The 15961-nt window shown below is 33.5% G+C and overlaps 1 protein-coding gene across 1 annotated transcript in view; it reads right to left on the bottom strand.

Moving 5' to 3' along the window:
* Positions 1 to 3364: 3364 nt before the first annotated feature.
* The window catches only part of LOC142339120 (uncharacterized), a 192573-nt gene continuing 179976 nt past the window's right edge, over positions 3365 to 15961 (bottom strand). The window contains exon 3 of the mRNA XM_075388860.1: positions 3365 to 6692. Coding sequence (XP_075244975.1) covers positions 3446 to 6211 — 2766 coding nt within the window. The 5' untranslated portion in view covers positions 6212 to 6692 and the 3' untranslated portion in view covers positions 3365 to 3445. The remainder of the gene's footprint in view (positions 6693 to 15961) is intronic.

Genomic DNA, 15961 nt, shown 5'->3' on the forward strand with positions numbered 1-15961 from the left:
TAGTTTTATGTTAAAAAATTGACTTGTGTCTCTCTTTGCAATAATCCGCAATGTGCTTTTTTCACAAGTTCACGGAACACAACATGTTCATCAATCTATGTACTTATTCAGCTCTTTTCAAGCAACTTTGACGGATGTGAATATCTCCAAGGCTTCACAACAAGTGAAAGCGCAACTTCAAACATCTCTCGTCAGGCACAAAAGCGGTTTTATGTTATTCAACTTTCTCGGAAACAAGCTTGCACAATCTCGTACAAATCGAAAATGAAAAAGAAACTTTAATTAACAATTAATCCTACTACAAACAAAGCACGCTTAAGAAAAAAAAATTTCTACAAGAAACGAGTCTTGATTACCAACACAGTTCAAAAAACCGTTCAATGTCACTCGTCCTCAATTGTTACTTCATTATTTGGTCTTACTAAAAAATCAAACATTTGCACTCTGTATACTAAAAAAAGAATTAGACAATGTAACTTTCAAACAACGAATATTACGCAAGGTATAATAGTAGATTCAAAATTCATTGAAAAGCGAGACACTAAAAAGTAAAGTTGATTTTCCCCGTTAATTAGTCACCAGAAAAGTTTCACTATTTTTGCGATGCATCAAGCAAAGAGAGAGATTTTCCTTTCGATAAAAGAAAACAACACTCAAAAATTCAATTCCTGACTGACAGTACACCAAGTCGCAACACTGCAATAGATTAAATCAATTAGGCAACAGAATTTTTTTGTATTAAAAATAGTTCATTTCAAGCAAGTTTCATACCCTGCCGACATAACCAGGAGAAATACACAGAACTAACGTTACAAATCATGGGCGTAACTCAGAAAATAAACTTCCTCAAAAAAGCGTCAAACAACTGAAGCATGTAAGAAAATGATTGTGACAAAAACTACAAGTTTGATTATAAACAATTTGAAGACAACGAAATTTTCGTAAAGCCCCAACAAGACAAGACAAAAAATATGCCGAAAAACCATATAACTAGGGACATGCTGCTATTTTTGACAGCATTGAGTACATCTTCAGAAGGAGTTGATAATCTTAATATTGAGTTATATCTCAGGAGGCAGAAAAAAATAATTCAAATGACGAATAATGCAGAGCTGAAAATATCAAGCCGACATGCGCTAACCTTCCTTGTTTCAAATTTATGGACTCAGCGAAAAAGCTATGAACTTTTCTCAATGCTGGATTGGATTTTCTGAGACCTTTCATAATACAGAGGACTTTAATACGAAACTTTAATAGGAGAAGCAGTATGCCCGTGCCATTCAAGCGACCAGATAGTTTCAGTTGGACCAGATAGTTGGACCAGATAGTTCGAAACCTGCCGCTTTTGATACAGATAACTGCGTGCTAGCCATCGGAGGATACGTATACCATCGATGATATCTCGATATCACTGTCTTGGACAACTCTTACAAAGAAAAACCCCAGATCTCAGAAAGAGTAAATTAAACAAAACTTTCGTTGGGGTTCAAAATTGCGTTGAAATTGAATCCACTTTGAGCACCCTGTTGTGGCTCTCCACAGTAATGTTACGTGAAACCTGCTGAAGGTTTCATCATCGTGTTAACAGGCAGGCATCAACTGAAAACAAAAATCTTTCAAAGAGCCTTACCAGAGACTGAAGATCTCCTTAATTCCAGATCAATTACGTATATGTCAGCACACATGAAAAAAGTGTTCACATTCAACACCAATCAGTTTTTATTGGGTTGCCCTTACAGTACTTTTGTTTCTCTTTCCAAAATAATTTGAATGTTCAGAAACAAAAATTTCAGGTTAAGGCAAAGACCGAAGTAGAAAGCATTATCAGAGCATCTGATGAAACAAGATATCAATTAGTTATTGCATGAAATTACCCAGCCATATAGCTTATGGGTGGAATTACAAAATATCACTAAGGAAAAAACAGAAAAAACAATGACTCGAAAATTAAACTACAGCAATGTCTTCCATAAAGTCACCAGTGAAAGTGGCAAAACGTTGTGTCTGAAGGTAGAAGTAGCCACATTAAATTTCTCATACTTATTTTGATAAATTGATAAACAATTTCTGATGAACTTATCTTTGTTTGACATTAAAATTTACTTTGTCCAGTTGACTCAAAAATGACTAATTCATGAAATTATAGAAACCACCTGCACGAATATATAAAAATGTTGACTTTACAGAGAAATGTCATTCAACATAAAATGTCATACTTTTCCTTTTATGTCACGCTACATTGAATTTTGTAAATAATTAGAAACTGTCAGATTATATGTCATTTGATTCACGTGATTGAAAATTAATGTTAAGCAAGTTAATGTTAAACAGTTCTAGTTTTTGTTAATTTCTGTTGTTCCGTATTATGTTTTTGAGAACTTTGCAACAAGATCCTGAGCCAAACTGATTGGTAAAATATTCTTCGGTCTGGCTCATTGCAATTAACAAGAATTGAATGAGAAAACAGTCACGTTTCTTATTGCTAATACCAGAAACCAGTGTGCATACTGGTCGTTGCAATTTGTTTATGTAAATTACTGTCTGTGTTTGTTTAAGACAAATGGTTTTTGCGACTTATTGCTCTTCTTAATATCCTAAAAAACTGTTTTATTATGGCAAAAAATTGACAATGCAGGTGGTTTTACTTCTGTTAAGTTTACATCAAAATGAGTTGCAATTGATATAAGTGGAGCCACTAACATACAATCAACAAAATTCTGCTCTTTTTTATTTGGTTCGCCACTATGGTTTTTGGGAGCTGTGGTGAACATTTTTTATTAAGTTTAGGAAACAACATTTGAAATAATTCCACCATCATTTTATTGGATCCTTAATTGTTCAATTCCTGTTATTTTTGGTTGATTAGAAATGTGGAATGTTCAGATTTCGAAGCTGAAGAAAACATAAAATAATTAAAGTGAAGGGACATTGTTGCATTTTGGCTTCTTTGTCATAATTTTGGCGGCCTTATTTTTCACAAAAATTAAAACGGTATTTTTCCTTTGTTCTCTCCAGAAGTTTTGTGAGATGATATTATGGAGAGAGAGACAAGATCTTTAAGTAGATCGATTGAAGAACCTTAGAGCAGCTAAAGGCGAAGACTTCTCTTACGTTCCAATTTTGTGATAATTTTGTTGGTCAAAATGGCGAGATTTTAGTCAAGACAATATATTGAATATAAGTTCTTAAATTTCTGCTGATATTAATGTCAGCTTGAAAATTTAATCATTTTTAATATTCATACTGTGAATTATACTTTTTTAAATTCCGGAAGTTTTTGTTTCAGAGAGTGGTCGGAATATTAGGTAAAAAGGCACATTAAGGAGTCTACTCACCAGCCCCACCCTAAGCAGTCTTTAAAAAGTTGCGAAAAAAACTATGAATTAAAAAAGGTTAACATGAATTGCAAATAGATATAAATATTATAGCAAATTATTTATTGCAATCATACGAAATCAGTGTCTCTTTCACTACTCGCTCCACTTTTTCCATTGCTCTCACTATTTTTCTCTCCACTCGGGACTTCGGACACCCACGATAGGAAATTAGGGTCGGAGTCGGGCATTATCAAACACATAAATTGTTGACCTGTTTCCGGGTTGTGGGGGTAGATCGTAATTGGGCTGAAATGTTCGCCAGTTCTGACATACTCACAAACCGTTTGATAAACGAAAGGAAAATCCACACGTAAATTGACTCCTTTTGTTTTCAAATTTCTCTGTAAATTTGTTAAGAATAAACTTCGTTGACGTTCTGTGTCAAAAGTTTCCTGTTTTACTGCTGATGTCGCGACTAAAGTTTCGGGTTTTATAATTCTTGCGCCCTCTTCGTTGACAATTCTCATTCGCAAAAATTTGGTTATGTAATTGCTTTCGCTTCTAGGAATGACCTTCTTATTAGACTCCTTATAAGGCAATATATTAATGCCGACGGCAAGAATCATTTTAGAAACTGGGTCGTAGTTTTCAAGCTCGTCTTGAATTTCGGCTAAAATATCTGCAAAAAATTGTTTTGAATAGTTAAATATACCGCTACAAGTTATGTAATCGGGAGGGGGTAAATTTTCAAACGTTCTCACGAACGTTTCCGCCTCGCTCATGCTTGAAAATTTGAGGAAAACTGCACCGCGACCTTCGGGGTAAAACTGCTTTTCCGCGAATTGGGATAACACTTTCATTATTTGTTTGTTCTTTCGAATCGAATTGAGAACCAATTTGCAAGTTGAGTTGACTCGGCTGTATACGCATTTGATTTTGTGTCTTTCCCAGTGATGTTTGCGACAGTTTGAGGAACAGTAGTAGGTAAAGCAGTTATGACACATTTTGTAATAATTTTTCGCCTCTTTTAGCTCCTTTATTTTGCCGCACGGTTTATAACGACATCGAATCATAACTATGACATCGGTAACTTCGTCGAGGAGTTCACGAACCGAGACGCTGTTATTGTCGTCTGAACTCATAGATTCGTGATACTTTCGCCGAAACGATATGTCTTTATGTGTTCTCAAGTCAGATTTCGATAGACCTTCGAAGACTAGCTTGTCGTGTGACGAAACCGATGATGCAATGAAGCTCGCTGACAACCCGTCATTGGATGCCGACTGCATTAGTTTGTCGCCGGAGCTGTTCGTACTTCGCGCGCTTCGGAGATTTCCATTTATGGAATGTGATTGCACTTCAAAGTCTTCCTGCATGAACTGCAATTCGTTCAGAGCTTTTGAAGTTGCAACTCGAACAGAGGAATCCTCGTCTTTCGTAATTCCGATGACAACTTTGCGGTTTGACTCGGATTTGATGTAGGGGTACGCTTCAGCCAATGACGTTCGTTTTTGGTCTTCTTTTGAAAGCTCATTGGCTATTTTTACTTTGGGAATTACAATTTTTCGTTTCACACTTTCTGGGGTTTCCCGATGTAAGGCAATCGGCGTCTGAGCCTCGTGGCTACTAACAGGAATTGAGTTCGTGTCGTGATTATGCCCATTTATGGCAAGTTCCAACTTCTCGGGCAAATTCAAACTGCGAGTGTTGTCGGGTATAGGGCGTCGAACTCCATTGGCTCTCCTCGAAGCTGTAGCCGAGTTGCCAAGTCGTTTCCGGTGGCTCGTGGGAGTTCGTTGAGAAGTCACAGGAAGGCTATGGTTAGTGTCGTTAGTAGAAATTACAGAGTTATCAAGACTTTTGAGGAAATCGTTATAAGAGTTAGCTTCGAAGCTTACGGAAAAGTTAGACAGGTTAAGGCTTAAGTTTTGCAAACTTTGAGTTGTTGTTAGATCATGAGCAGAGGAACCATGTCCACTATCTTGTTGCAAACCGTTAGTATTAGTTGGGCCATAGTTACCAAAACCATAGTTTGCGGACAGGTTATCATGGCTCAGGCCAATTTTTCTGTCCATAATTTGATATCTGTTCAGTTCCGTTGAGAAACTTTGAACAGTGGCAATTGTAGGCTGATTTTCAGCAGATACTGAAAGGCACTGGCTAAAATATTGCAATTTTGACTCAGAAATTGATTCAAACTTCTCAATTTTCTCAGAAATTGTAAAAACATCATCAATTTTTACCCGTATTGGTTTTTCTTGGAGAAATGAGGGTTCCTGCAAACAGGACGAGCTGGTTGTGACAAGTGGGGCTTCTTCTGGAAGGTGATTGGATGATTTGCTCTCTCGTCTCTGATTGGCTAATAACTCGTCCAATAATTCCTTCTCTGCCAATAGTTCATCTTCAGATTCTGCGATGCTTTCCAGAGAACTTTCGGACAAACTCAGTGATCGGAATCTTCCAGAACTTCTGCTTCGGTTTGAATATTTCTGTCTGAAGGATTTGCTAATTTTTCGAGGATTTTTCTCGAACTTTCTGGAAGTTTTTGGCAATTTGCTCAAACGCGCGGTGCAGTAAAACAAATCCGAGAGCTCCCTTTGTTCTCGGTTAAACTCTTCACGCTTGTCAACGTACCAAAGATGTGAAATAAATATAACAATCAGTGTCGTGATAATTGCAGAGAGAAACTTGAAAAATGACTCATTGCCACTAGCATCGACTAGAGAATTCGAGTTATCAAAAAATCGCAGGTCCGTATCATGATTTTGAAAGAGCGTATTTTGCACCAACTCTTGATGACTTTGGCCGTACGCGTTATTTTGAACGTAACTATCACTAATCTCTTGGCTATGAGTTTGCGTGAGCAAATTTACACTAGCCTGCTGCTGTGCCATATATAGATTGTACCAGTCTGATTTTTTGGCTACTTTTTACAACCACACGTTACCAAAATCAATTACGGCTTTTTTGTGTACTTTCAGCGCTCAAAATATCTTCACTTTTAGCACTGGCTTGTTGAGCTGCGATTGCTTTAATGTAAAGTTACTCCGTCAAAACTGAGTACGCTGCGAAGAATGCACAAATTAATGTTAGTTGTAATTTTTGGTATTTTTGTAATTCTTTCATAAATTTTTCTTGTTTTTTGTAAAACTCTTTCAGAGCACGAGCGCTTGCTGTTTAATTCACGGGAGTTTTTGAGAGATAGTTCTTGAGTTACACGTTGTATTGTTCTCTCTCAACGATGTTTGTTTTAATTATGGTTGCTGTTTCTCTTCAAAAGACACCAAACGAGCCATTGTAAACAGACAATAGGAGTCTTCAACTTTTCTCTTCAATTTTTTCTGCAGCCTTTTTGGTCCAATGATCGCTGGAGAGCTGAAAAGACATAAATCAACTATTGAGAAATTAGCAATTCGTTAAATTTGTTCGCATAATGATGCGAGAATTTTCAGCATGATTTAATTTTTCACAACTTTGTGACACTAACACTAAAAGTTGGCTGAACAATTTCAAAAGCATTAAAGAAACATTATGTTATTTGTAAGAGTCTCAAGTCAATTGAATGTTTGTTTTTGCTTTATTGGAGTAAATTTCTCATTCAATTCATTTTTGTGATTCAAGTTAAGTTGTATTCTAGTCAACTTTTTTGGCCTTTTTTCAAATTAATTAATTGACTGCCTAAAATGGAAAAAAGACCTATCAGCGATGGAAGAGAATTATAGGTTTCCAATGCTCCTTTCGTGACACACAGTTTCCAGACACTGCAGTAAAGTTATCATGCAACATTCTTACCACTTCGTACTGAATGGTAAAACTTTTGTCAAAGTTAGTCGACATTTTACAAGATAACTATAGCAGCCGACTGTATGGCTATCTTGGAAGATTTTACAAGAAAATGCAAGATTAGCAATGTTTTATGCATACATCTGCTTCTAAAATTTATAAGAAGTTCATAGAAATTTCTAAGGCAAAAACCTGGCAGAATAGAAGTTTTATATCACTTGTTTTTTTTGGTTTCAAGATTTAAAATTACCCAATTTAAAATTGCTATAGCCAAAATCATCAAGTTTGTAAAAATTCTTCAAACAAACTAAAAATAATGATAAATATATTGTAGAACCGTTGGAAAACGAAATTGTTTTATTTCTAATAACCACTTTTCTAATAAAAGTTGATCACTATTGTTCTTATTAAATTGTTTAATTTGCCTGAAAAAAAGCAACATTAGTCTAGAATGTAAATAAAAAGAAGCTTTTTATGCTAGTTTGAATAAACCCTCTTTCCATTAAAACAAAATAAACTGAAAAGTGAATTGTTTTCCCGTTAGGCAATTAAGTTTTTTCCCTGTGAGATGAACTAAGGTAACTAAGCACTTACCAAGATGGAGTGAAGAATACGTGATCGTGTTCATTTTTTATTTTAAATTTGAATCTTAGCAACGACATTATATTACATATGATTAACTCAACAAGACAAAAAGTTGGATCCTATGATTTCAAAAGTTTCAACCAAACGCTAAAAAAAGATTTTAACCTGTCTCGCAAGACACATCTCAGTCAAAAAGTTTTCTATGATGGAACACAAAGTAATTTAAAGGATGAGCAAAAAAGAAACGGTAAAATTGTTACCAAATGAGTTATTGGATTTGATCGAAACTGTTTTTTGATCGGTTACTGTTTTTATTCCGTAAAACCATGACACATAATGACCACCAATCAGCAAGCAAATCCAGACCTGAGAGTTTTTTTTGTAGAAAAATATAATATCAATATTTGCTTTATAGGGTTCTTAAAGACGGCTGCTTTTCAGAAATCTGCCAATCAGAACCACACGAATCAATGAAACAAACATGGAGGACCTTGACTCGAAAGTTCAACTGTTAAAAGATCATTTTGCACTGTGATATTTACGGACGATCTCGACACAAGTATGTTTAAATTTAAAAACAATAACAAAAACAACTATGGTCTTAAGTTAATTTCAACGCGTCGGTTTTCCGCTATAAAATTTAAACATTTCTACTGCTGTCTTGATCCATTGAAAATCTAACTTTTGCTGAGCTTCAAAGTAAATTCGCATCTGTTTCATGCTGAGGTAATTTAACTGTTAGCGGCTTTTCGTCTACGTGCTTTGAACAGTTATTAAGATTATTAAAAGAGCAAATATTTTAAAAAGAGTGCTGTTAAATAGATCTTTCCAACAAATTATCGAGAATGAAATATTCCAAGACTAGAGAAATGTTTTCGGAAGATTAATTTTTTTGAACGTTTTTCTGTCTTCATTTCTATTTTTACTGCAGGTAATATCTATATTGCACCAGAATTTTCTTGTATTTGCTTTCTAGTGGGCATGAAAAAGTCTGTAGATTGAACAAATTGCTGAGCCACATTTTGTAGTGATATGTAATTAAGTGTTCCTCGAAACAATTTTTGAGCTGAACGAGCATAGAAGATAAAAAGGATATAATTTTCGTTCTCTAGCTCGATCAAAAAAATATTGAAAAGAAGATCTCTCTTATACTAAAAATTACGCCGAATTTTATGTAGTTTTTTTCTTAAGAGTTAAAAATAATTGTTAGCGTCCAAAAAATTTCAGTTTTCGTCTTCAATGTAAATTTTGTTGAGAGGTTGTTTGTTTCAGGCAGAGAAAAAGTGAATATATATATATATATATATATATATATATATATATATGAATGACAATTTATATATATATATATATATATATATATATATATATATATTTATATATATATATATGTATTTATATATATATATATATATATATATATATATATATATATATGAATGACAATATAGCCAACATATACCTAGACTCATCTTTATTAGTAAATTTTTTTAAAAAGTGATTTTTTTTCAATTCCAGATTTGAAAAATTTGAGCTGAAAGAATAATTATAATTTGCCTAATTTTGATTGTTATCAGTATTTGACATGGCACGCACTATTAAAATTTTTACAAAGAAACTTTTTAGATAATATTTCTGCTAAAAAATGGACATTTAAAAATTGCCAGCTGAAATTTTTGCTTTATCAAAAAATAAATCACTGTAAAGTCGTTTTCAATTGCTGCCAAATTTGAGGTTCTTTATTGTCGAATTGACTTTCAAATCAGCGATGCAATATGGCTGGCATAAAAATCATTGCAAAGAACAGTGTGCTTTTCTTAGCTGTATGTCAAACAGGTTTTAAACAGGCCTACTCAAACTTAATTTTTTATGGTTGCGTTGTCAATTGTTCGAATCTTCTTAATTTGCGACTTAAAAATAGCTAAAGTAGAAAGATAAAAAATAAAAAATAAAAGCTCTGAGCTTCAAATTTAGACTGCTCCAGCGTCACATTCAGCTAAGTCGATTTTAAGATCACTAAACTCAGGCTAATATATTTCATGGACTATTGGTGTCGAGTATGGTCTTTCCATACCACTTTTTGGTTGAGCTTGGTTTTTTCATAAGTGGAATGATAAAGGTGTGCGCGATAAGAATTGTTTTGTGACTTTCATTTTATTCAGAAGATTTTGAATTGTCGGTAATTCTACTTGATACTTTGATTTGCTCAGTTGGTCAAAATTGATCACCTTGAGTCGGTATATCAACCACTTTTTTGACAACGATACCCTTATTACGCATTCGCAGTAAATGGCTAGTTTGAACATAGTTAATTTGGTAGATAAATTTTACAACTTTTTATGATCACAGTTAATTTTTAATTATTGTTAAGTTGGTACGGTTCACATGATAAAAATGTTAAAGTTGACCAAAGATTAAAAATTGTGTATAATAGAGAGCTTAACGCATATTCATGCGCAATGGCAAAAATGTGAACGCCTCAAATAAACCGAATGGCAAAAATATATTTGTTAAGTGGCTGTCATGGTTATTTTTTTATTGATAGTTTTTCCTCATGAAAAAAAATAAATTTACATAGATATGCGCACTGATTCTTTTCGAAATAAAAACTAGTTGCATTACCTAATGATAGGTGAGACTAACCATAGCAAATAATACGTCAATTTAACGCGGCTCAAATTTGTCCAAAGATATGACCCAATAAATTGAGCTTGGGGAAAATTCCTATTTTTTGTAATTCATAGCGAACTCGTGACACACAATCTCAAAAAGTAGTTGGGGTTGAATATTGTTTAGTCGTTTATATTGGATGGCATTGACATCGTAAAAAGGGATATGGCATATTAGGTGAAAGCTCGAATAGGCGAAGGCAATTTTTTCCGACATTGGGCAAAAATTCTCAAATGACTTTCTGAGCACGTTAAGTGAAAACCAGGACAAAAACTTAGAGAAGGTTCTTTAATGTCACTTGATGCTATAACGTACTCATTTGTTTCTAACAATTGCCCTGATATGAAAATGAGCTGACAAAGTACCAGTAAATTGTACTATTTTTCGACCTCTTACATCATTTATTACTCCATTGTCCAATATTTTTTACAATGTTTTTGTCAAAGTTGTCGCCGAGAGGGCCAGTTAACTTTTAAATTGAGTGCTACATTTCTGAGCGGTTTTGGAATTTTCATGAAAAATAATGGCATAATTGTGAGATGGATGGCTCTAATTTGAAATACTGGAAACATACAAGAATAAAAATCCCGTTTCTGTGTTTGGTAGCCTATTATCAAGTTAGGCCACTAGTGAGGGAACGTAGAGTTTTTCATTGCGTCAAGCTGACTTTACGTACCGTCTATAAGTGTTTCAATTGGGTTTTGTCTAATTTCTACAAAAAAATTAGTTGAACATTTTTGCCTAATAGCTGAAAAAGTTAGCATCGCCTAATCGATTTTTGCCTACTATAATAATAACGCCTCCAAAAATAATAGTTTTGGTTAAAGTTTGGGTCACAATACTATAAATTTTCCCTCCTTGATAAACCACAGAGAATTAGAAAATACTTCAATAGAAAAAAGCAGACAAAAGGAGACACAATTAGGACTGTCTAGTGTTTCAGTTCGATTAATCAAACTGACAGAACTTAAAGTTAAAATTTGGTATCAGTATTCTGAATTTTTAAAACTCCTACGAAACAAAGAAAAATTCTTTTATCGCACTCAGCTGCGGTTGCGTTGCAAGTTGCTGCAGTTGAAGTTATTGAACTGGTAACTTGCAGATATTTGGCTCCAATTTTTACCATAACTGAACCGTCTATTCTGTCAACAGGAAGTCCGGACGGTTCAAATAGTGTCGAGGAGCATAAGCAAAATCTGGGTGATTTCAGCCCCCTGAGTCGCACAGTCACATAGGAGAAGCTGCAGCGGAATTGATGATAAGAAAATCTTGGGAAATGATTGGAAAACAAAGTTTCTCAGTAGAGAAAATCCGTACACAGAGGCTATTAATGAGCGACCACTTTCTCTAAAAGGTATGCAAACATTAACAGGAGAAATGATTAATTGGCACGAAATAGTTCCATTAGACAGAAAAATTGCAGGGTTCAAGTACTCATTTTTTTATTAGATTATTATAAGAAACTGAAACTTAGTTCTAAATTAAAGAAAATTAATGCTTGATTCAAAAATTTCAAGCAAGTAATTTTAAACAAGGTGGTTATTTTAAATTCAATTTCTCTGTGTTTCAGGTAAACAAAAATTGAATAAAATTAAAACGAAAAAGAAATCTATTCTAGAACACCCCCCCCCCCCCCCCCCAAGTGTTTAACACCACCAGTTATAAACTATAACTATGTATTGTTATAGCACGTCACTATGTAAACAATTAGCACTTGCCCTTGAGGACGATTATGCTTGGGGACTAATCTGTGGTAGGGGCAGAATAGATTCCAAAATGTTAGAGAGTGGTCAAACACTTTTGGGATGCCAAACTCAAATTAACAGTTATCAGCAGTTAACTCTTTGGCAATCTTAACTAAAAATTTTAATCGTTTAAACTAACCATTCTTTATTGTGGTAAATGACTTTGCACTGAAATTTTGTTAAATTGATTTTTGTTGCAGAGTAATTTTTTTTTCGCTTTAATAAACTTTTTACAATTTTTTTTTGTTGCTTGAATTAACAGACAACTTCTTGATTTTCTTCGACAATCGACAACCGAGAAATGTTTCCTGTCAAAGTTGTTGCTGAGAGGGCCCGATAAATTTTAAATAGATTTAATATACTAAGCGGTTTTGGAAACTTCAAGAAAAATGATGGCATAATTGTGGGATGGATGGCACTAATTTGAAATACAGGAAAAATACAAGAATAAAAATCCCGTTTCTGTGTTTTCTAGCCTATTATCAAGTTAAGCCAGTTGTGATGGAAAATTAAGTTTTTCATTGCGTCAAGTTGACTTTTACGTACCGTCTATAAGTGTTTCAATTGGGTTTTGTCTAATTTTTTGAAATATAAAATTTGACATTTAAAATTATTTGAACATTTTTGCCTAATAGCTGAAAAAGTTAGCATCGCCTAATCGATTTTCGCCTACTATCTCACGCCTCCAAAAATAATAGTTTCTGTTAAAATGTGGGTCAAAATAATATAAATTTTCCCGCCTTGATAGACCACTAAGAATTAGAAAATACTTCAAAGAAAAAAAGCAGACAACAGGAGACACAATTAGGACTGTCTAGTGTTTCAGTTCGATTAATCAAACTGACAGAACTTAAAGTTAAAATTTGGTATCAGTATTCTGAATTTTCAAAACTCCTACGAAACAAAGAAAAATGCTTTTATCGCACTCAGCTGCGGTTGGGTTGCAAGTTGCTGCAGTTGAAGTTATTGAACTGGTAACCTGCAGATATTTGGCTCCATTTTACATTTTTACCATAACTGAACCGTCTATTCTGTCAACAGGAAGTCCGGACGGTTCAAATAGTGTCGAGGAGCATAAGCAAAATCTGGGTGCTTTCAGCCCCCTGAGTCGCACAGTCACAAAGGAGAAGCTGCAGCGGAATTGATGAAAAGAAGATCTTGGGAAATGATTGGAAAACAAAGTTTCTCAGTAGAGAAAATTCGTACAAAGAGGCTATTAATGAGCGACCACTTTCTCTAAAAGTTATGCAAAAATTAACAGGAGAAATGATTAATTGGCACGAAATAGTTCCATTAGACAGAAAGATAGCAGGATTCAAGTACTTATTTTTTTATTAGATTATTATAAGAAACTGAAACTTAGTTCTAAACTAAAGAAAATTAATGCTTGCTTTAAAAATTTCAGGCATGTAATTTTAAACAAGGTGTTTATTTTAAATTCGCCACCTGTGTGTTTCAGGTAAACAATAACTGAATATAGTTAAAACAAAAAAACAAATCTATTCTGTCCCACCCAGTAGTGGATAAAACAGGGCTTTCAGCCACCAGCCAACTCGATCCATTTCCTCTAGTAAAATCTCTGGGAAATCCACCAAGCTGTCTGCTCACTGGAAGCCCTATTATATCCACTACTACAGGCAGCCATATACACAATACGTGCTATCTTTGCTCAGTCTAAAAACAGTTCAATAAATGATGGAAAAGAAAAGTGCGCGTCATGCTAAAATGGCCGCCTCCATTAACAGAAATAACCATCACCATTAGCAGAATGATATGAAACGAGTGAAATTTTCGAAAATAAGACATAATTAAATATTAGCTTTCAAGTTGAGTATTTATCAAAAATTTATTTAATTTTTAATAGATTATACAAAGCATTCAATTTAATAGAAGGACTAATTTTTATTTTACTTTAAAACAGGTAATTACTTGGGAATTGATAACTACCTCAAAAATCATGTTCGTATATTCTAGAAAAAGAATATTCTAGTATAATTGTCCATGAGGGGACCTTTTGTCTCCACGGCATTTATTGGCTAATCATCATGGCTTTCACTTCTTTACAAAAACAAGCAAAAGTTTTATGATGAACAAATGAATACCCGGTGAAACACAGAAAGTTAAATCAAAAATAAGCCACAAGTCGCATGCATGCGCACACCATGCGCACCCGCATACTTTCCGCATATTCCGCATACACTTTCTACTCAAATTATGCGCTCCATTATGCGCACTGTGCGATCTATGCGCTTTATTTTCATTTTTGTCTAAAATTTTATTATTTTATATTTTCTGCTAATGATAATGATAATGATAATGATAATGATAATGATAATGATAATGACAATGACAATGATAATGATAATGATAATCATAATGACAATGATAATGATAATGATAAATATAATGACAATGATAATGATAATGATGATGATGATGATAATGATAATGATAATGATACTGATACTGATAATGATAATGATAATAATAATGATAATGAGAATGATAATGATAGTGATAATGATAATGATAATGATATTGATAATGATAATGATAATAATAATCATAATGATAATGATACCGATATTGATAATGATAATGATAACGATAATGATAATGATTATGATACTGATAATCATAATGATAATGATAACGATAATGATACTATTAATGATAAAGATAATGATAATGATAATGATACTGAAAATGATAATGATAATGAAAATGATAATGATAATGATATTGATACTGATAGTGATAAATGTAATGATAATGATAATGATAATGATACTGATACTGATAATGATAATGACAATGATGATGATAAGGATAATGATAATGATACTGACAATGATACTGATAATGATAATGATAAAGTTAAATGATAAAAATATGGTAATCTATTCTTCTAATAATTTATCTATATCTATACCCTTAGCTATTAATTCAGAAACTATAAAATATTGTTTATAATATTCGGGTTCATTAGACTTAAGGGTCTTCGACCATGCTTCGCCATCTATTGAATCACACTTAATTATTGTAATAGACTTATGGGTAATCTACCATGCTTCGTCATCTATTGGATTAGACTTATGGGTCTTCGACCATGCTTGTCCATCTAATGGATTAGATTTATTAAATTCATTACGAGTTTTACTTTATTAATAGACACTAATACATTAACTGAATAAACACCTCTGGGTAAATTCATTTCTTCACGAGAGTTTTTTATTTGGTATTTTAACCCTCTAAATCTTAATATAGAAGTACAATATTCACATTTAACCTTAGTTGGATTACATTCTGTACATATAAAACTCTTTTTATCAAAAGATGTTATTTGTTTTATAACTCTACATCTATTTCAATCTTTATTTGTTATATCAATTTTTTTTTTCTATATGATTGTTATGACTATTCTTTGGGCTAGGGTTGGGGATAGTACTGGGGATAGAAATAGGGATAGATTTGGATTTAGAGCTAGAATTAGAATTAGAATCATAATCAGAATTAGGACTAGAGCTAGATGTAAAGCTAGAGCTAGAGCTAAAGCTAGAGCTAAAGCTAGAGCTAAAGCTAGAGCTAGAGCTAGAGTTAGAGCTAGAACATTTTGAAGCAATCCCTCTTAACTTTGAAGTAATTCCTTCCATACTATTACCACTTATTGATTCATTTATCACATGCACACTTACTATGTAACGGCTGCTCTCCTATCAAAGTCAAGGAAAACTTTACACCGCCCAGTTCGTTTCAGCGGTTTCAAATCTGTCCGGATATTGTGTTTTTGCAGTTAACTTTTGTGAACTGTAGTATCCGCTATACTCTAGAATGCCATTGCATTACTTGATATTCAATAAT

Source organism: Convolutriloba macropyga, chromosome 5 (genome assembly GCF_964194025.1).
Source record: "Convolutriloba macropyga chromosome 5, txConMacr16.3, whole genome shotgun sequence".
Lineage (NCBI taxonomy): Eukaryota > Metazoa > Xenacoelomorpha > Acoela > Convolutidae > Convolutriloba > Convolutriloba macropyga.